This window comes from Marmota flaviventris, chromosome 18 (assembly GCF_047511675.1).
Source record: "Marmota flaviventris isolate mMarFla1 chromosome 18, mMarFla1.hap1, whole genome shotgun sequence".
NCBI lineage: Eukaryota > Metazoa > Chordata > Mammalia > Rodentia > Sciuridae > Marmota > Marmota flaviventris.
The window spans coordinates 19,502,676-19,525,375 of record NC_092515.1 but is presented as its reverse complement, the minus strand read 5'-3'; the positions used below and the strand labels follow the sequence as shown (position 1 = coordinate 19,525,375).

The window sequence follows — 22,700 nt, the reverse complement described above, 5'->3', positions numbered from 1 at the left end:
CACTTGGAGGCAGTTAAAAGTAATACAGTAAAAAGTGGTACACACCTGGGCTGGGTTGTAGTTCAGTGGTAGAGTGCTTGCCTTGCACACGTAAGGCACTGGGTACAATCCTCAGCACCACATATAAATAAATAAAATAAAGGTCCATTGACAACTAAAAAACATAAAAAAAAAAAAAGAAGGTGGCACATACCTGTAATCCTAGCAAGTTGGAAGGCTGAGGTAGGAGATTGCATGTTTGAGGCTGAGACCACCCTCAGCAACTTAGGCCCTAAGCAATTTAGTGAGACCCTGTCTGAAAATAAAAAATAAAAAGGCCTGAGGCCTCAGTGGTTAAATGCCCCTGGGTTCAGTCCCTGGAATGACTACTACTAGTGTAATAATAGTAATAATAATACAGTGACTACATGAATTCTGTTCAAATATCAATGATAATTTCTGTGAGGAAAATTCTTAAGATTCAAATCGAATTGCTGAGTTAAAAATAATTTTCCTTGAAATCCCTCATCATCAATTTCTTCATTACTTTTTTTTCTCCTTTTCACTTCTTTCCCCTTAAGGCTTTCTCTTTAGAGTTGGTTTCCTAGTGCTGCTGTCACAGATTGCCACAATTGGTGACTTAAAACAACGTAGATGTATTTCAGTTTTGGAGGCCAGAAGTCTAAATGCAGGTGTCATCAGGGCTGTGCTCCGTGCCACTCTTCAGCCTCCTGAGGACAATCCAGTTCTGGCCTCCTCCAGCCTCTCCTGGCTTCAGACATGGCTTGCAGCCACATCCGCCCCCCCCCATCTCTGCCTCCTGTACATTGCCTTCTCATCTCTTGGTGTCCCCACAAGATACTTGTCACTGGAAGGAAGACCCACCTTTTAATCCAGAAAGGTCTCTTTATCTTGAGATACTTGATTTCATCTACAAAGACCCTTTTCAAATAAGGTCACAGTCACAGTGACCTTGGGAATTAGGACATGCACATATCTTTTGGGAGTGGTCACAGTTTGATCCACTACAGTTATCATCATTGAAATAATTTTTTTATTTCTAATTTTTCCCTGAGTTTTATCCCCTCATTTCTATGTTTTTCTAATTCTGATTTACATTTTTCTTTTTTGTGTTGGGAATTGACCGGGAGACCTTGGACATGCTGAATACATGTTCTACCACTGAGTTACATGCCCAGCCCTAGTAAGACAGATGAGGCTGGACACCCAAGAAATTATCAGGAAGCAGGAGGAGCCAAATCTGAGGCCAGCCTCCGTGATTAATGAGACCTTTTCTCAGTGGTAGAGCACACCTCTGGGTCCAGTTCCTAGTACAAAAAAAAAAAAAAAAAAAAAAAGTTTTTTGTAAATTTTAACAAACATATATTTGCCAAATATATGTTTTGCAAAGAATTTCTCCTACTCAGTTTGTCTTTTCATTCTCTTTATAGTGTCTTTTGCAGAGCAGTTTTTAATTTTAATGAAGACAACTTACATTTTTTCTTTCACGGATTATGCTTTAGGTATTACATCTCAAAAAAATCATTGCCAAAACCAAATCATCTAGATTTTTCTCCTGTTCTTTATCTGCTTTTATTTTGATATTCATTGGGCCACTTTGTCAATTGTTGTTATGAATTATGTGCCTGGTTTTGTTGCTCTGTCTGAGCTCATGTGAGGATTCAGACTGAAAAAATTTTCGCATTTTACTACTACCACCTTTCCAGAACCCTGCTAACCCAATCTCCCCATCGCCCCCCCCACTTCCTTTCTTTCTCTCTAATTAGGTAGCTCTATTGAAGTATAGTTTACATACAATAAAAATCACTAATTTCAAGTGTATAGTTTGTTAAGTCTTGATAAATGTAAATCGTCATGTAACTACCACTACTAGTGTCAAGATGCAGACATTTTCATCACCCCAAAAAGGTCTCTTCTGTCCCCTATCACTGAGACCTTGCCCTACACCATTGTCCCTGGCAGCCACCCATCTGCTTTCTGTCAGTTGTTTTACTTTTACTGTAGCTTTGTATTAATGAAGTTTCTTGAGTCTGATTTCTTTTACTCAGTACAGTGCTTTTGAGATTTCTTTATGTAGTTCTTTATGTTACTGTGTAGGATTCGATTATATAGATGTGCCAATAGTTCACAAGTTGATGGACATTTGGGTTGTTTCTAGTTTCTGGCTGCTTTGAATATTTGTTTTATAAGTCTTTTTAAATATATATTTTCATTTTTCTAGAATAAAAGACCTAGGAGTATAATTGTTGGGTTATAAAAGTATATGTTTATAAGAAAGTATGTGTTTATTAGAAATGTTTTCTAAAGTGATTATACCGTTTTACATTCTCACCAGCCCTGCATATGAGAAGTCCATTTACCTCATATTGTCATCAGTACTTGGCATTTGGTCTTTAATTCTAGCCTAAATTCTAAAATATTTAAATATTCTTTAAATATTTATTCTGTTGCATTTGTGCTGTTTTATTTGTAGTTCCTTTGTGATTATGGATATTGATCATCTTTTCACATGCTGTATTGTATATTTATATCTTTTAATTTATAAATTTGCTTTTCAGGATTTTTGCTCTTTTTTTGTGTGTGTGGTACTGGGGATTGAACCCAGGGGTGTTCTACCGTTACATCACATCCCCAATAAATAAATAATTTATTTTTTTGGTACCAGGGAATTGAACCCAGCGGGGCGCTTAACCGCTGGGCCACATCCCCAGCCATTTTTTGTATTTTATTTAGAGACAGGGTCTCACTAGTTGCTAAGTGCCTTGCCAAGTTGCTGAGGCTGGCTTTGAACTCATAATCCTTCTGCCTCAGCCTCCCAAGTCGATGGAATTCAGGTGTGTGCCACCGTACCTAGTTTATTTTTCATTTTGACACAGTTTTTTACTTGTGCAGTTGCCCGCTTAATCTTGTGATTTCTCCTGCCTCAAGCTTCGTGAGTCACTGGGATTGCAGGCATGTTCCACTGTGCCCAGCTGCCCTTTAAAAAAAAAAATTAGGCTTTTTTCTTATGTTACATTTTATTTATTTTAAATATTTATTTTTAGTTTTTTAGATGGACACAGTATCTTTATTTTATTTTTACGTGCTGAGAATCGAACCCAGTGCCTCACACATGCTAGGTGAGCGCGCTACCACTTGAGCCACATCCCCAGCCCCTTATGTTACATTTTAAAGACTTCTTTACATATTGTGAATGCGCTGCATCAAATATATATGTTGCTATTATTTTCTCCTGGTTACAAAGGGAAAGTTTTTATTTCAGTGAAATCTAGTTATCACTTTTTAATTTTATTTTTTGTGCTTTTCATGTTGTAATAAATTTTTGCGTATTCTGAGGTCATTAAGATTTTCTTTTTTTTTTTTCCCCTAGGAGCTTTATGATTTTACAAGTCTGATCTCTTCATTTTAAATTAATGTTTGTGTGTGGTGAATCCCAGATAGGGGGCAATGTTTATCCTATTGGATAGTTAGTTACTCCAGCATTATTTATTATAAAGACCTTCTTTTAGCCCTAAATGACATTGGCACCTTTGGTATAAATTAAGAAACCATATATATGAATTCTGAACTCTCGATTCTGTTCCTCTGTTTATCCTTATGCCAAAGCTACACTGTCTTGATTATTGTAGCTTTAGTCTTGAAAACTGGTAGATAAGTCTTTCATCTTCACTGTTCTTTTTCAGTATCCTTTTTCTGTTTCTTTGCATAACCATACAAAATGTTAGAATCAGCTTTCCAATTTCTACTTGTGAGTTTTTTTTGATTGGTATTGCAGTGAGTCTATAGAGTAATTTGGGGAGAATTGACATCCTGTCAACACTGTCTTCCAGTTTATTACTGTGGTATATCACTCTGTTTATCTAAGTCCTCTTTAATTTCTCTAAGCATTGTTAAGAATTTTCAGTGAATAGGTCTTATATTTACTGCATTAAATTTATCCCTTGTGTTTCATGTTTTGGAATGCTGTTGTTAATATTTTAAGTATATTTTCTAATTGTTTTGGAAATTCAATTAATTTTTGAATCTTGGATCCTGTAACCATAACAAAATGAATTATTTATCTGCAAAGGTACTAGGGAGAGGAGAATTAAAGCAAATAGCAGGTAGCTGGAAGGTACCTACTCAATTTGCAAAATCAGAACTGAGGGGTTTCACAACACGTGGGACTTTTAGGGCTAAATCCAGGAAAGTCTCAGAAAAACCAGTGTGAGTTGATCACCCTGTCTGGAGGCCTAATGCTGTCCCTACCTCCTCCTGTTCAGAGTGTCCAGTCTTATGAACTTCCTTTGGCCACATCCAACATAAATTGTCTTTTGCTGTGTTAATGCTGTGCAGAGGAGACTTCCAGGTCTGATGCCAGTTGGTTGTAGGCCTGGATTTTATTTGCCTGCATGCATGCTAAGCCCTTAGCTTAACACACAAAGCCTTATAATTTGGGAAATGTGAGAGGAAAACCTCTCCCTTTACTCCTAAATCACCTAAAAAAGTAATTGCTGACAGTTTAGTATATTTTCTCTTGAAATGTTTCTTTGAATCTTTAAAAATCTTTGTTATTGAGCCAGGTGCAGTGGCACATGCTTGTAATCCCAGCAGCTAGGGAGGCTGGGCAGGAGGACCATGAGTTAGTTCAAAGCCAGCCTCAGCAATTTATCGAGGCCCTAAGCAATTCAGTGAGACCCTGCCACTAAATAAAATACAAAAAAGGGCTGGATGGGGATGTGGTTCAATAGTTAAGCATCCCTGAGTTCAATTCCTAGTACAAAAAAAAAAAATTTGTTATATATACATTATGCCCTGCCCACCTCTCCTAACACTGTAGGGAGTGTTTTCCTCATCCTCTGGGCCACCTCCTGTCATCACCAAGCAGGCTATTGTCTGGAATGCCAGACTCTTTGGGGCTCTAGCCACAAGGGAGAATTCTGGACTACATTGGTGGCACTCTTGGGAGAAGACTGCAAGCAGGAAGGAACTCTGAACTCCATGCCTGGGGGGAGGGTAGAGAAGCTCTGAGGGCTTTATTAAGGCAGCTTTCTCTGTAGTGCTGGAGAATGACTGGGACATCCAAGTACTGGGACAGGGTCTCCAGGGAACATGACTCTAGATGATAACAAGTTCTGTGAAGAGGATGAAATGCAGTTAAGTAGTCAGGGTGTCTGGGTATAAGTGTGCTAGGGAACAAGGGGTCTTTGGAAATTATGGGTAGGGAGAGCCTGTTTGTAGAGAGGTCAACTGCATTGAGGCCCAAGTGAGATAAGGATCCAGACATGGGAAGAGCACTCCTGGTGGAGAAACCAACTAGCCCAGAGTCCCTAGGAAAGATTTATGTGTTATGTTTGCGAGCAGGAAAAGGCTCAGTGGTAGTGAGAGTTGTGAGGGCAACAGGTGATGAAGTTAGAGGGGCCACAGGCTGTCAGACCTGAGACCCCTCACCCCTTTTGATCACAGACTGACTTCCTCCCTGCCTGGCTTTCTTGCCTCACCTCCCAGTCAGTGCTGCCCACCCCCACCCCACCAAGTAACTTCTCCTCATTCCCACCATTGCTGCCTTCACATGGTATTTCTGCCTTCTGGTCGACCTTCTCCACACACTCTGGTAGCTGTGCATGTGCAGGGCAACATCCCCTCTCCCATGCCGACATTTCCCCTGGCACATCAGTGATCCTGCTACAAATACCTGTGAAGTGTCTCCTGAACACACACCAGTTTGGCGTAGCCTGTCCACTCTTGGGTTGCTGAGTGTCCCTGTAGGGTATGGCTTCGTCTGTCCCTGGTACCTGGTACATTAGGTTTTTTAATAAAATGTATCTTGTTATATGACAAAAGATGAGAAGGAGCTCAAGAGACAGCAAAGCTGTTTTATGAATGTTTATTAAAATGCAGTTTAAAGGTAAATAAAGGGGGCTGGGAATGTAGCTCAGTGGTAGAGTGCTTGCCTATCATATGTAAGACCCCGGGTCCCATCCCTTGAGCCACATACAAAAAATTTTCTTAAAATAAGACGAAGTTTTTAAATAATGCAATTTGCCAAAAATCATCCATTAGATTTAAAGTAGACTGTAGTTATTTATGGTATGGCATTTTTAAATTGTTTTGTTTTTTGAGATACTGGGGATAGAACTCAAAACCTCCCGTGTGCTAGGCAAGAGCTCTACCATTGAACCACACTCCCAGCTCTGGTATGGTGTTTATTTTGCTTTGTTTTTAGCATACTCCCTTGTTTATTTTTAAATCCCTGTTTGCATGAGGTCAGGTAGCATGCTTGTCTTCAGTTAGATTAAGTTTCCTTTCTGGATATATTTACTGTGTATGTTTCAGATAATACCTTTTTATATTTCAAATGCAACAAATTACTTCGGTCGTATAATTGATAAACATGTGGATCTTTATGCAATTCTCAATGCTGAAATGAATGAGTATTTTAAAGATTCCAGTAATAAAACAACTGTCAAAAAGGTGGAAAATTTTGGATTGTATGGACTAGAAGAAAAAACACTTTTTTACAGGTAAAATATCTATTTTTCCTCTCTAGAGTTGTGAGGCATGAGGTAATATAAATGGTGTTGAACACCTGTGTTCACCATTGGCTGAGTGGGAGTGTACCAGGCCTGGCTTCTTCTAAGGAGGCCCTCCCAATGCACCGTGACCCCAGACACCTGGTACAGTTTTGCACAAGAGACTCCATCCTTGGCTCCTGAGCATAGATCACAATGGCAGTGCAACCCTGGACATTCAGGGAGTTGTCACTGTGTGCAGTATACACGTACATCTGCAGCTTGTTTAATTCTTAATAAATTTCTATAAAATTGGCATCATACCCTTCTTGTAGATAAGGAGACTGAGCTGAGAATGTTAAGTGAGTTGACTAAGGTCAGCTCAGTGGGTGGCACAGTCAGTGTTCCAGCCTGGCCTGGCTGCCCCTCCTGCTCATTAATATGCCCATTTTTCCTGAATCCACCTCAGGGCGGGCTACAGGTGATAGCTTTGGGTCAGAAAGTTTGAAATTTTAATTTTCCATATTAACTTTGTTTATGTTGTCAGATAAAAGGATTTCCTATATTCAGAAGTACTACATGTTTCTATGCTTAGGTATATTTTAAGTAATGTGCCACTAAGGCCTTCCTTTTTTTGTTTCTAATTTAGAGTAAAACAGTGCAGTCAGTGTAACAGTTTTTTTAGTATGTTTTCCTTTTGATGGGTAAATTGAGGCAAAGATGATTTCCTTGTGGAATCTCTTTGTTAAACCGATGCCACCATTGTTCTCCAGGGTCCAGGTGTTGGAGATGAGCCAAAAAGAAGACACTTGGGTCCTGGATAATATCCTTATAAAATTCATAGATGAAGGCAGGACTGGACTTACCACAAGAAACCAGCTGTTGCATCTCCCAGAAAATTTCCATACTCTTCCTCCTCAGGCCGTAGAGTTTATTGTATGTAGAGTGAAACCTACTGATGGTGAAATTGAGTGGAATCCAAAGGTGAGTTATTTTGGCTTTTTATGTTTTGTCAACTTGTGGAATATATTTAACCCATAATATACACAGACTTAGAGTGTTGAGTGTTTGCTTCATGATCCTAAGCAGTTAGAGTGTGATCTGCTTAAAGTCCCAGCTGGTACAGGACTGTAGTAACTGCCATCATGCATAGAACTAGCCCTGAGCCAGAGTGTTGAGGACCCCTGACATTGTGGCTTCCATTGTTAGTGCTCATCTTAGAACTGATATAACACAGGGGTTGTGGTAAGATGAACTGGCTATCAGCTTAAGGAAGAGAAACAGTGCAAGCACCAATGAAAATGAGTCCCAGGCAAAGTGGGGACATAGGTGGTGGCCAGGTCACTCTGTTGGAGGAAGGGGAGATGGAGCTTCTGATGTGAAGGACATTTCCTCTGGGCCCTATGGGGGTCACTAGAACATCACCAAGTAGAACGGCGAGGGCACCTAAGGCAGAGAACACTGCCTGAGGCAAGACATGGAGCCCAGAGAGCAGTCCCGCAGGCTCACATAGCTGTCCAAAGTGGGCAGAAAGGCACCACACGTTGTCTGGCTCATCGCAGAGCAGATGCTCCTGATTCTTCAAGAGAAGGTTGAATTTTGTGGAATCTGATTAATGGATTATGAAATAAGCCATTGCAGTTAGCAAAGTGAAAACATTTCGGGTGATAAGCAAGGTTAAACACCGCCCGGGAAATAAGCAAATGAATGTCTCTTGATGAATACACAACCTTACCATTGTGGGTTTAGTGAAAAGAGCCTTTATCAAATGGCAGTCTTTTCCATTTGTTGTACTAAATATTTACTGTTTATTGTGTGCCAGGTGCTGTGCTGGGTTCTGGGTATATAGCCATCAGCAAGAAGAAGACCTTGTCTTCAAGACAAGGTCTGTAAAGATAACTGACCGCAGTTTTTTCTTAAAGGGCAGCCTTCTATAGACATAGGGACAGGTTCTCCTGTATATGTTCTTCCAGGTGCACTCATAGATTCAAGGGGAATGGAAACAATCTCATGTCACTAACCATTTCCCTCCTGTTCTGCTTCATTGGTGTTAAAATGTGCATGAAAGATTGCCGACAGGCCTCACCTGCTGCGGCCCTCCTTGAGAGGAAAATAGTGACACATTCAGAAAAGAGCACATGAAAGACCAGTGCCCCCAGACCCTGTCTAGCAGAGCAGAGCAGCTCCATTGCCATGAAATCCTCTGGAGCAGCAAGAACAACTTTTTTTTTGCTTCTATTGGTCTTTCAAACATACATACTCTGAAGACAGAAGAGAATTGATGCAAGTGATGAGTGCATACATGTCCACAGCAGTAAACAATTAATATTAGGATTCCAGATACTCCACATGGACTCTCACCCATTCCTGAAACAACTAGCATGAGCCCTTGGGCAAGTTCCTGCACCTTTCTGCATCTCTCCTTGATAAACTGTTGTTACCTTCACTGAGGAAGTGGGGTGATGCCTCCCTAGCCCATAGGATTGTTGTGAGGCTCAAATGAAACACACAGAATATTTTGCAAATTATGCAGCATATACTGAATAAAGTATTTTGTTAAAGCTTCAGATAAATAACTGAAGTCCTTTTTTTAGGTTACCAGGTACATTCATCATAAAATTATTGGAAAATTGCATGATGCAAAAGTGGTACTGGCTTTGGGAAACACAGTTTGGATTGATCCGATGGTAAGCATGCAGTTTTATTAGAAATCTCAATTTGAGTAGGCTTCTAAAATAGTCCAAATTTTTCCAATGTGCTGTGTGAATGACCATTTGCACCCCAGCTTATTTGGGGCTCTAAGTTAGGGAGACATCTTTTTCATGTTATTTCAGTCATGAATTTGATTGTGGGTTTGGTTTTTCGTTTTTTTTTTTTTTTTTTTAAGTGTTTTACATGGTAACCCAGTAATCCTTCTACACATGATGTGCATGCACTCTCACTTATAAAACTAAAGTTTCATGAAACTGTTCTTACTTCATATGACATTCTCTAATATTTACAGTTCTGCTCTATTTAACTTCCTTAATGTTGATCATGAATAATTAAGTCAGTCTCACAACCCACCATCCACCCATATGATAAACCTGGCATCAATGACTGCTGTAGAGGATCCATCTTTGCTAGTTTATAAATGATCCTAAAGACCTAAGATATGCTCAGTAATGCTGATAGTTCTGGTCCTTGGACATTCAAACATAGGTTTTTCTACCTTATTCATTCACCAATTATTTACTGAGCACCTACTATGTGCTAGGACCAGTACTGGGCCCTTGAGTTCCATCTGAACAAAGCAGCTGAGGCCTTCTGCCCTCTGACACTGATGTAGAGTTGGGCATGAGTGTGACACAAGGACATGCAGTATACAGGTCTCTATGGCTCTCCACTGGTTCTGGCACACCCCTCTCTGAGTTTGCTATATTAGACAAATCTTAATTCCTGTGATTGTTTGTAAGATTTTTAAGGAATTCAATTCAAAATTGTTTTGCTAAAGGTAGTTTTTATAAAGTTAGCAAAGTTCTAATGCCTTAAAAGGGGAGTTTGGCTTATGATTTAAGGATAAGAGAGAAATAGTTTTAAGAAGATAAAATGTAAATTACCAATGCAGATAAGCAGATTTTTTGGGGGGGAGGGTCTTAGTTGATGTTGTTGTAGTATTATAGTTGTTTTCAGGAAACTTTAGCAGGAATTTCTAAAACTGCAGCTTATAGAATGAAGCAAAAAAGAAAACCCACTTGGCAAATATGTTCCCACAGCTGCAAAGTGTGCCTCAGTGTCCACTGACACACCGGAAGGAAGCTGACCCCCAATCTTGCCAACTTCTCCACCCAGACCAGCTCTGTCTCCATTTTGAGTGGAGAAAGGCTTTCATGCACATTGCCAAGTGTGAGACATATGCCCAGGGTTCACTCAGGAAGGTGCCCGGAGGGGCCAGCCTGGCCTACCCCTGCTTCACTGTGACACTCAGTCCTGTGTCCACACCTCCCCTCCACAGGAATCAGACTGTTGCAGATTTTTGTGGTTCAGTTAGTTTTGTATAAATTTAAATGAATGAGAGTATTTTGGTTGCAGAAAAGACAAGTAGAGGAAATAGTCCAGAACACAGAATTTAGGCTCTTGGGATAAGCCCTCTCTGGACATGTTAGGACTCTGAGCCTTAGGCTCCTCCTTGCTGATAGAGATAAAAATAGTTGAGTGAGAATCAGAAGAATGTAAGAATTTTGTATTTTGTTACAGCACCACAGATTAGTCTGGAATAGGGGTTTTATTCATATTTCCACCATGTGGGTTTAGGCTTGGGAAGATTTGATGTAACCTCAGTTGTGAAATACACAGATGTTGCAGTGGGAACCACTTGTGTGTTGTGGCATGTTCTGGAGCACATCAGATGTGCAGAGAGAGACTGAGAGACCACGTGAGAGTATTCATGATTCAGTTAAAATTCAGAGAGTGACTTCTTCAAATGCATGTTTTTTCTTTGATTCAAGGTACATGTTACAAAACTTTCAAATTTGAAAACTTCTGTCATTGATTATAATGTTCGAGCTGAAATTTTGTCTATGGGAATGGGCATTGACAATTCGGAACACATAGAACAACTGAAAAAATTATACAAAGGAGCTAAAATGCCAACTTTTGAAGCACACATAAGCCAACCTCAGTAAGTACAGTTCTGCCTCCCTTTTGGAAGAGATGTTTTGTTTTAAGGAAATATTAAGTGTTAAGTTAAATGAGTCTCCACATCCCTGTCACTCAGTTTTGATAACTATCAAGGATCAGGGAATCTTGTTTTATCCATACCCCAACTCTGTTTTTGTTGTTGTTGTTGTTGTTAGTTGTAGATGAACAGAATGCCTTTATTTTATTTGTTTCTTTTTATGTGGTGCTGAGGATTGAACCCAGTGCCTCACTCATGCTAGGCGAGCGTTCTACCATTAAGCTACAGCCCCAGTTCCCCAACTATAGTTTTTTGTGGAGTATAATCAAGCAGATCTCAAGTGTGTTATTTCACCTGTGTATCTAGTGTACTATTTCACCTTTCTCTCTCCCTCTCTCTCTCTTTTTTGGTATGTGTGTGGAGAGGACGGGTGTACCGGGGATTGAACTCAGGGGCACTCGACCACTGAGCCACATCCTCAGCCCTATTTTGTGTTTTATTTAGATACAGGGTCTTACTGAATTGCTTAGTGCCTCGCAGTTGATGAGGCTGGCTTTGAACTCACAATCCTCCTGCCTCAGCCTCAGGAGCTGCTGGGATTACAGGTGTATGCTTCTGCGCCCAGCTTTACCTGAATCTCTTACAGAATGGACTTGTGTTAACTTTTTGTTGGCAAATAGCACACATACAGAAAAGTGCACATGTCACAAGAAGAGTTTGATGGATTTTTTTGAGCACAGCTGGGAAACCAGCCTCTGATCAAGAAAACAGAGCATGACTCAGAGCCTCCTCCCCTCCCAAGGAAAGTCATTCTGTCATGGAAAAGCATAGACCGGGTTTCCCTGGTTTTGAACTTGGTTTGAATGGAATCAGCAGTAATTCTCCTTTCTGTTTAGCTTCTTTAACTCAGCATTGCTTGTGCAGTTCATCTAGTTGTGTATGCCGCTGTGGATCTGATCATTCATTGCTACATCATGTCCCTTTGTATGAATGGACCATGATTTGTTTTGCCCATTCTGCTGTTGCCTGAGACCTTCCACTTGGGGGGTACTTCAGGCAGTGGTGTCTCCTGCATATCTTTTGGTGCACTGAGAGAGAGTTATGATGGAATGGAATTGCTGAGTCATAATTAGAGCCACTGTCCATCAGTTTTCCAAAGTGGCTGCACAGTTTACACACCCATAAGCAGTACATGAGTGACCATTAAGTCTCTCTGAAAGGGTATACAGGCAACCACAGAGGGAGAAGATGGACACAGCATGTGTGTTCACCAGATGATTTGTACCAAGAACTCCTGATCATAAAGAAAAATGTGGACCTCTATTAGGAAAGGGGACAAAAGACTTGAATAGCCACTTCACAGTGTCCAGTTGCTTTGTGAAAAGGTGCCCAAGCTTATTAGCCAGCCAGGAAGTGCAGATTCAAACCATAGTCAACAGCACCACAGCTCCAGCATGAAGGGAGAGAAGAGAAAGGAAGTCCTGTTGTCAAGGATGTGGAGGAACGGTAGCCAGGCATGGTGGTGCCCACCTGTAATCCCAGTTATGTGGGGGACTGAGGCAGGGTGAGGCCCACCTAGGCAACATAGCCAGACCCATCTATGAGTATCTATGGAATTGAAATATCAGTTGGTTTCTTCCCACTTTTGGAAATGAGAGAAATTTCTCCTACTTACAAGAGATTCTTTTAAAAATGAAGGTGCCTTTACAATTCAGATTTAATAAACATATGAGGTTTGGTCATTTATGGGAAGCCCCAGTTTTGCACAAAGCCTCTGCTAGTTCCTTTTCCATACTGTGATTTTGAAATTGAGCAGATAGAATTACAACATTGCCGCAGTCACAGGCAGAGTAGAGAGCTACAGAGCACCACGAGGTCTTACAGAAGAAGCCCACCTAGGAGACTGTACGTCAGAGAGTTCTTAGAGAATGCAGGAGATTCCGATGGGTAGAGAGGGAGCAGCTATGGAGAAGCAACCCTTGGAGAAATGATACAGGGATGGGATGAGGTTGGGGCAAGTTGAAGTAACAATAAATGGTGAGGTTGATGGTGAGAAGGCTTACAAGGCTGGGTTCACCGGGGTGTGGAAGACTTCAGGATGATGTTCAGCATTTGTACCTGGGTAGGTAGTCAGTGGATGAGGAAAACTTTTTTAGGATTCTAAAAATACAGCTGACACAGCATGTTGGGATGAGGAAAGACAGTACACAGGAGATGGGGGATGGGGTGGCAATTACCTAGATGAGAAGAAGGCTGGTATCCCCCAACAGGAGGACATATTCTGGCACTGACAGGTGGAGAAGCCATAAGATAGTGACTGGCAGATATAGAGAACAGGATTCTGAAACCCAGTGACTGTGAGGACGTTTGCATGGCAGACAGTGTTTTCCAGAGAGCAGCTCTTCGGAAAGGAAGAGATACTAAGTTTGGTTTTAGACATGCTGTTTTAGGTTTATTGAAAGTATAAGCCCACAGCTCAGGGAAGCAGCAGGGAAAGACTGTTGGTTTGCTGGCATTTGAGGAGAATCAAGACTTTGGTGAGTGTGAGGATGAAGAAGCAGACCTGGTGGAGGAGGATCTAGTGCAGGAGGTCAGTGCTATGGTGGAAGAGGAGGGCGGGAGGAGCAGGACGTGAGGAAGAGGAGGCCTGGGGTGGAGCGCCTGCATTGGTGGGCACAGTGTGCTCTCCTTCACCATTTGCTCAATGCCATGCCCCAGGTTCACACATGTCTGTCAGAGGCCACCTTGGAGACACATGTTGACACCCCCTCCTCACAGACATCTGTGGGTGTGTAGCTGTGCTGCACAGGTCTGCTCACTCTGGCTTGAATTATCTCTGAAAGGATGCACAAAAAGTGAATTACATTGTCACCTATGACTGGCTAGCTGGGGAAGAGGGGTGCAAGGGACATTTTTTATTGTGTAGGCCTCCATGAATGTGGCTATTTGCTCAGAGAACCAAAAGAATAGTACAATTTTAAAAACTTAAGTGAACAAGGCAGCCCTCAATGTACTGATATGAAATAATCCCTAGCTGGTTATTAGATAAAATAAACTGGGGTAGCACAGTGGATTTAGCAGGTTCCCACATGTTGAAGAATATGACTGTCTCTGCGTTTCAGATAGATATAAATGGCAATATTTGCTTTTTTATGCAAAGAATATTCCTAGAAGTTGATTTAAAATGGTGTAGTCTCTGGAAAGATGGTCTGAAACACAAGCAGGGATGAAGGAAACTGTTTTCACTTCTGCTCTTCTGTACTGTGTGAAGTGGGGTAGCAGTGTATGTTCTAGTCTCAAAATTCCAATGAATTTGGAAGGAAAATTGTTGAAGTAAATGAGTGAATGCCTTTCTCTGATAATGTCTGTCATCCACTGTGTGCTTGATGTAAGGGCATAGTAGTGAGCAGAGCTGGCCAGCCCTGCCCTGTCATCAGTAAATAAATCGTAAACTCCTTGTGAGTCTGACTGCAGGGTACCGAGCACTTCATTCATTTATTGCCTGCCATTCTCTTCCTTTGCCCAAGTGTCTCTTGAAGTTCCAGAGTTAACCTCCACCTTTTCTATCCAGGACACCTCCATTAGTAGAAAATGCTGCTTGTCTGCAGGACACACAGCAAGAGGACAGGAATGCAGAAAAAGGAGCTGGCTCTGAGTTGAACTCGGAGAATCTAAAGCCCGGTTGGTACTTTTTATTTAAAAGATGGTTGGGGCTGGGGATGTGGCTCAAGCGGTAACATGCTCGCCTGGCATGTGCAGGGCGCTGGGTTCGATCCTCAGCACCACATAAAAATAAAGATGTTGTGTCCACCAAAAACTAAAAAATAAATATAAAAAAAAATTATCTCTCTCTCTCTCTCTCTCTTAAAAAAAAAAAGATGGCTAACTTGAAATCACTAATGTTTAGAACTGCTCTCCACTGGTAGATGAAATACAGAGAAAATAACGCAAACTGTCATACCTAACTGTTCCTCTTTTTGATGATTCAGCTTCCAATGGTGGTTTTTTTCAAACAGTTTGAGGCATAACAGATGTCCAGTGAAGTACACAGGTGCTAAATGGGCAGCTCATCAGGGTTTGTACTTGTGTATATGTCCTCTAGCCACACCTAGGTTTTGCTTTTGAAGGTTTCCAGAACCCTCCCCAGTGACTTCCATTCTGATTTCGTTTTTTTTTTTTTTCAAGATTTAATATACATGTATTCTTTTTGAGGATGGGTACCAGGGATTTCATGGAATATATAGTATAAAGATTTCATTCGAAATAAATGATATTCATTAAGCCAAAAAGAAAAAAAAGGACATCAAGTTTTAGCTACATTGTTAAAATACAAATATGCAGATTTTTATATATGATAGCAGAAGGCATTACAATTCCTGTTACACATATTAGAGCATAATTTTTCATATCTCTGGTTGTATACAAAGTATATTCACACCAATTTGTGTCTTCATATATGTACTTCGGATAGTAATGACCATCACATTCCACCATCGTTTATAACCCCGTGCCCGCTCCCTATCCCTCCAACCCTTCTGCCCTATCTAGAGTTTGTCTATTCCTCCCATGCTCCCTCCTCCTATCCCACTATGAATCAGCCTCCTTATATCAAAGAAAACATTCAGCATTTGGTTATTTGGGATTGGCTAACTTCACTTAGCATTATCTTCTCCAACTGCATCTATTTACCTGCAAATGACATGATTTTATTCTCTTTTATTGCTGAGTAATATTCCATTGTGTATATATGCCACATTTTTTTAATCCATTCATCTGTTAAAAGGCATCTAGGTTGGTTCCACAGTTTAGCTATTGTGAATTGTGCTGCTATAAACATTGATGAGGCTGTGTCCTTGTAGTATTCTTTTTTTTGTTATTTTTTATTTTTTTTAATTTTAAACATTTTATTTGTCTATTAAATTATAAGCATATGTACCATGTTTTATAATATGCTATTTATTATTATATTAATTAAAAACTCATTGTGAGAAACTTGGAAAATATAAAGAAAATAAAAATCATCCATAATCCTACCACCTGGAGATAACCATTATTATCATTTTGATGTATTTCATGCTAATACTTTTCGTTACATTTTTTAATAGTTGAAATCAATTTTTATACATTTTATCATGCTATTTCATTTAAATTATAAATATAACTATTTCTCCATGCTATTAAATATTATTTACAAATTTTCTTTTCAATGACTGCAGAACATTTTATTACATGAATATATTCTAATTGATGTAACCATATAAGCATTTTTGAACATGTGGCGTTTTTTTTCTCATTTTTTAAATGACTATAAATAATACATTTGGTTTTTTTAATTATTTCCTTTAAAAATATCACCAGAAGTGTAGTTTAATCATTGTTTCAAAGAGACAAGGTACATTTTTAAGGCCCTTATTACTTTCCAAAAATAACAAAACAATAGATATTCACTTCAGCAGAAAGTAAGAATCCTGTCTCATCATAACCTCAACAGCATTATGACATCTGCATTTTAAGTCTTTAGTAATAATTTCACCTTAATTTTTATTTCTTGGTACAAACAACATTTAAAATTGTTATAGTCCTTTGCAATTATTTTTATCTTGTTTTTTTTCCTGCCTTTATCCATTCACTTGATTTTCCATTTAATAAATGTTTATTAAAACAACTACTTCAGGGGCTGGGGATGTGGCTCAAGCGGTAGCGCGCTCGCCTGGCATGCGTGCGGCCCGGGTTCGATCCTCAGCACCACATACAAACAAAGATGTTGTGTCCGCTGAAAACTAAAAAATAAATATTAAAAAATTAAAACAAACAAACAAAAAAACAACTACTTCAGAAGGGCATCTAGGTTGCTTCCACAGTTTAGCTATTGTGAATTGTGCTGCTATAAACATTGATGTGGCTGTGTCCCTGTAGTATGCCGTTTTTAAGTCCTTTGGGTATAGACCAAGGAGAGGGATAGCTGGGTCAAATGGTGGTTCCATTCCAAGTTTTCCAAGGAATCTCCATACTGTTTTCCATATTGGCTATACCAGTTTGCAGTCCCACCAGCAGTGTATGAGTGTGCCTTTCTCTCCACATCCTTGCCAACACTTATTGTTGTTTGTCTTCATAATAGCTGCCATTCTGATTGGATAGTATGCTGTTTTTAAGTCCTTTGGGTATAGACTGAGGAGAGGGATAGCTGGGTCTAATGGTGGTTCCATTCCCAATTTTCCAAGAAATCTCCATACTGCTTTCCATATTGGCAGCACCAATTTGCAGTCCTACCATCAGTGTATGAGTGTACCTTTTCCCCCACATCCTCGCCAACACTTTTTTGTTGTTTGTCTTCATAATAGCTGTCATTTCTGACTAGAGTGAAATGAAATCTTAAGAGTAGTTTTGATTTGCATTTCTCTAATTGCTAGCGATGATGAACATTTTTTCATATATTTGTTGATTGATTGTATATCATCTTCTGAGAAGTGTCTGTTCAGGTCCTTGGCCCATTTATTGATTGGGTTATTTGATTTTTTGGTGCTTAGCTTTTTGAGTTCTTTATATACCCTAGAGATTAGTGCTGTATCTGATGTGTGAAGATTTGCTCCCAAGATGTAGGGTCTCTATTCACCTCACAGATTGTTTCTTTTACTGAGAAGAGACATTTTAGTTTGAGTCCATCCCATTTATTGATTCTTGATTTTAATTCTTGCGTCACAAGAGTCTTATTAAGGAAATTTGGGCCTAATTCCACACGATGGAGATTAGGGCCTACTTTTTCTTCTATTAGATGCAGGGTCTCTGGTTTTATTCCTAAGTCCTTGATCCATTTTGAGTTGAGTTTTGTGCGTGGTGAGAGATAGGGGTTTAATTTCATTTTGTTGCATATGGATTTCCAGTTTTCCAAGCACCATTTGTTGAAGAGGCTATCTTTTCTCCAGTGCGTGTTTTTGGCACTTTTGTCTAATATAAGATAATTGTAATTTTGTGGGTTAGTGTCTGTGTCCTCTATTCTGTACCATTGATGTACCAGTCTGTTTTGGTGCCAATACCATGCTGTTTTTTTACTATTGCTCTGTAGTATAGTTTAAGGTCTGGTATAGTGATGCCACCTGCTTCACTCTTCCTGCTAAGGATTGCTTTAGCTATTCTGGGTCTCTTATTTTTCCAGATGAATTTCATGATTGTTTTTTTCTATTTCTATGAAGAATGCCATTGGGAATTGCATTAAATTAGTGCTTTTGGAAGTATGGTCATTTTTATTAATTCTGCCTATCCAAGAGCAAGGTAGATCTTTTCATCTTCTAAGGTCTTCTTTGACTTCTTTCTTTAATTTTTTAAAAATTATTTTTAAAAATATTTTTTAGTTGTCAATGGACCATTATTTTTGTTTTAACTTATGTGGTGCTGAGAATAGAACCCAGTGCCTCACACATGCTAGGCAAGCGCTCTACCATTGAGCCACAACCCCAGCCCTCTAATTATTCTTTATAACTGGATATTGGGTTTCTATGAAATATATACTTTTATGTAATCCCTTGTCTAAATGTTGGGTATGTTGCAAAAGAGTATGTGTACCTATAACTGTGTATGTGTTGTATATAAATAACCTGTAGGAAAATTTGACTTTGGTTTTGTACAGACACTTTATCTGAAGACACAGGAGCTGCTTCTGTTAGCAAAAGCGCACAGCCACACCTGAAAAGGTATGTCTCCCTGTTGCCAGAGCACATGCTCCCCTTAATTGGTGACTAAATACTGGTAAGCCTTTATCTTTCCTTCTAGCTTTCACCCACAAGTAAAGTGGTTCCAAAAAGAAGATGTCGTCATCTTGAAAATAAGAATAAGGAATGTAAAAGATTACAAATGTAAATACTTCAGAGATAGAGTCATTTTCAGGTAAGTTTATGCATGGCTTATAAAATAAAATAGAAATAATTTCCAACATGCTAGAAGGCTAACTTTATTCTTTTTATAAATCTAGTGCCTGGGTGGGAGACAAATTTTACTTGGCTGATATGGAGCTACAGGCCAACATAAGAAAAGATGAATGCAAGTGTGTAATTAAAAATGAGGAGCCTGTAATCACACTTGCAAAAGAGAAAAGGGAATCCTGGTGTAACTTACTCAAACAGAGGGTGAGTTGAACGCACTGTGGCTGACTGGTCTGCACACCATGGGTTTTATATTCGTTCACTTATGCGAGCTGTTTTATTGAACAGAATCCTAATGTGGCATTTGACTTTGATCACTGGGAAGAATGTGAGGAAGACGGCCCTTTCTCCAAGAGTAAGATGTGAAACAACTATTCCCTAAAGGGATGAGGGTCCTGAGCATGGTGTGGGTGGTGCATATCTGCTGACTTTAGGGAGTCGGGTTTTGTGCAAATGCTATTTGGTATAAAGCCCTTAGAAATTGGCTTTCTCTTTGTGATTGATCTTGGTGCTAAATGTTGTGGTATGAGAATTTACCACCTCTTGGTAATAAACACACTTTTCTTATAACACTTGTATGACATTTGACCTAGATGAACAATTTATTTTTGAGCAAATTTTACCAGCTCATTTCTTACCTAAAATAATAGAAATATCAAATAAATGGCTAGATTGAACTAGAACCCAAGGGACATTTTCTGCACTGACCAAAATAATGGGGAACAAAGATTTGCCAAATAGACTATTGTTAACATATATATTATCTAACTTTTATAGTCATAAATTCTAAAAACCTGTCCTGCAAAGTGGCAGAGGTGGTTGAAAACAGTGACATCACTTCGGAGGATGACGGAAGTGAGAGTGAATGAGAATGTGAAGTAAATCCAGAAGAATGGCCGGAAGACTCTAAACAAAAACATTGCTAAGTGACTGGACTTTAAGAAAACAAGCAGTCATAGCCAAACCTTTTTGTGCCTGAAGGATAAATTATTACTAAGTGTCATCTTGTGGCAGTGGATCGGTACTGGTGAGAATTCTTAGTTGACTTAACAATAGGTTAAAAATTATGAGATTGTCGAAGGTGGTGGAAGCAGGATCTGGAGTCAGAAGCAGAACCCAGATTGTACAGGAGTCTGCTTCACTGCCTCTAATAACTCATCCAGACATATACAAATTTGAACAAGCACAAACCGTGACATTTGAGATTTGAATCTCACCATATGCAGTTAGTACTTTTATTTTTTTTTGGTACTAGGGATTGAACCCAGGGACTCTTAACCACTAAGCCACATCCCCAGCCCTTTTTAATTTTTATTTTTGAGACAGGGTCTTACTAAGTTGCTTAGGGCCTTGCTAAGTTGCTGAGGCTGGCTTTAAACTTGTAATCCTCCTGCCTCAGCCTCCTGAGCCACTGGGATTACAGGCGTGCACAACCACGCCTGGCTTTAGTCCACTTCTTTTTTCATTTAGGCATTTGGTGGTACATTGCTTAAAACCCAGTGTTAGGCATATGAGACTTCCATTTTACAAATAAATTCATGTTCAACAACTGCTTAACAGAGCCCTTCAAGTTTGATTGAATTAGTCAGGATTCGCCATCACTGTGTACGGGTACTAAAACTTTCAGTATTCTCCAGATCTTGATAGCTTCCAAGCAAGTTGATTTTTTTCCCCAAGACAGTATGGGATTGCCTTAGGAAGACCAGAAGACTCAGGGCTTTCTGGATGTGTCAGTGCTGGTTCTAAATTGCCCCCTTGGACTTGCAGAGTCCAGGGCAAATGGGACAAAGTTTTCTTTTTTGGACACTTAAAAGGGACCTTTGCAGTATCTGGGAGTAACTATGAGAACACCTGGATGAAGTGAGCCCTGAAAACTTTCATGACTTGATCCTTTTGAAAGGTTGTGGCACCTAGGGTTACCAGCTTCTTGGGAGGAGTATGTATAGTCACTGCCACTTAGATGTAGGAGGCCAGGAGGCATAGTTGTAGAATACCCTGCATGCTTTGTTCATTTTAAAAAGTTGAGGAGGTGAGCTGTTGGGAAATTTTAAATCCTGTCCCTCAATATCAGTTTTTCAGTTTATCCAAGAAGTGGGAAAAAACATTGATAGAACATGACTGTTGAGTGACTGCCCCAAGACCTTTATTCTTTTTTTTTTTTTAAACCAGAAGCACAGATGCCCAAGCTTATGTACATCCTCCGTTTAAGCTACTGCTTGAACTGAAGGTAAATTCTCTCATCAAGCCATCCCATGAGCAGGATTCTGGCTCTCACTTTTCTCATCTGTAAAATAAAATGCTGAGATCATTGCATAGCCTCCCCTTGCCACAGAGCATGCCCAGAGTGCTGTTGGGGCAGGCCATCTTTTTTGTCCAGGGATTCTGTGATGGGCACCAACCACTGCACTACAGTCAGAGGATGAGGTCCAGCCTGAAGAGCTTCCAGGAGCCTGTCCTTGCTGCTGCTATGACTCTCATGGTTGGCTGCCAGCTATCAAATTGGCCCATGAATGAGATGGCTACATTGGGCAGGCTCTTCAGGAAGCAAAAAGATCTGGTGTCTTCTGGCAAGGTTCTACTTTGGTGCTCATCCTTGTTAGTGTCAGTTTCTGTAGGTTCAGGTATGCCCCTGCTGAGGGAGGGCTTGGGGCAGTGCCTGCACCTCCAGAGAGCATCCCGTGGGTACCCACTGGCTGCCCGTCCTCTGTGCTTAGCTGTGTGTAGTCTTTTGTGAACAATAATGGCAGGATCTAGAGCTATAGAAGGTTGCTTCCCAGTGTTGATGGCAGGTCCTATGTCAGGACACGGTGCCAGTTCTTTTCACAGTTCACCAGTAGCTCAGTAGGAATATTGAGGGAGAAGGGCTGTATGTTTAAGTCTCAACTTCTTGTTTCAGACATTCAGTGTTGCTAATATTTGAAGCTCTGAACAATATTTAAATGGACATAGGATGCTGACTATGTAAAGGATTCATAATTGTTTTTCTGTACTGCTATTAAAATGTACTGATTTCTGAAATGTAAGGGAAATTTTTTTTCATCTGTGCTTCTAAGATTTCTCTCACAGTTCTGATGTGAATGCCTTTGTAGTGTATCATTAATAAAGTTTCAGTGTCCTCACAGAAATGTTACTTTTTCTTTTCTTTTTTTTTTTTTGGTACCAGGGATTGAACCCAGGGCACTTAACCACTGAGCCACATCGCCAGCTCTTTATTTTTATCTTTTATTTTGAGCCAGGAAGGGTCTCACTAAATTGCTGAGGCCGACTTTGAATTTGTGGTCCTCCTGCCTCAGCCTCCCAAGCTGCTGGGATCATAGGTGTGCACCAGTGCGCCCAGCACGTTTTCAGTTTTTTAAACTGTATTTTCCTTGGGTGCTAAGTACAAAATAAGATTTATTTCACCACACTTTTGGTGACCAAGATGCTAGTGGGCTGTTGGGAAGCAAGTGATGTTGACCTGGATAGAGCTCCCATGTAAGCACATTAGACTTTCAGTGTTCTAGGTAGATGGTCAACTTGGCAGTGGGGGCCTCATTATTCAGCCCAGCACAGACATATCATGTATATCACAGTTAAATACAGGGGTGGCAATATTTTTTCTGAAAAATGGAGAAAAAAATTTGTGAGATTTTTAAA

At 40.0% G+C, this 22,700-nt stretch overlaps 1 protein-coding gene across 1 annotated transcript in view; it reads left to right on the top strand.

Moving 5' to 3' along the window:
• Nucleotides 1–19,933, top strand: part of Tdrd12 (tudor domain containing 12) — a 66,268-nt gene extending 46,335 nt beyond the window's left edge. Inside the window, exons 23-32 of the mRNA XM_071604534.1 lie at nucleotides 6,316–6,503; nucleotides 7,265–7,475; nucleotides 9,086–9,178; nucleotides 10,979–11,151; nucleotides 14,720–14,829; nucleotides 18,773–18,836; nucleotides 18,916–19,029; nucleotides 19,115–19,268; nucleotides 19,353–19,419; nucleotides 19,842–19,933. Of these exons, the coding sequence (XP_071460635.1) occupies nucleotides 6,316–6,503; nucleotides 7,265–7,475; nucleotides 9,086–9,178; nucleotides 10,979–11,151; nucleotides 14,720–14,829; nucleotides 18,773–18,836; nucleotides 18,916–19,029; nucleotides 19,115–19,268; nucleotides 19,353–19,419; nucleotides 19,842–19,933 (1,266 nt within the window). The remainder of the gene's footprint in view (nucleotides 1–6,315; nucleotides 6,504–7,264; nucleotides 7,476–9,085; nucleotides 9,179–10,978; nucleotides 11,152–14,719; nucleotides 14,830–18,772; nucleotides 18,837–18,915; nucleotides 19,030–19,114; nucleotides 19,269–19,352; nucleotides 19,420–19,841) is intronic.
• The last annotated feature ends 2,767 nt before the right edge of the window (nucleotides 19,934–22,700 follow it).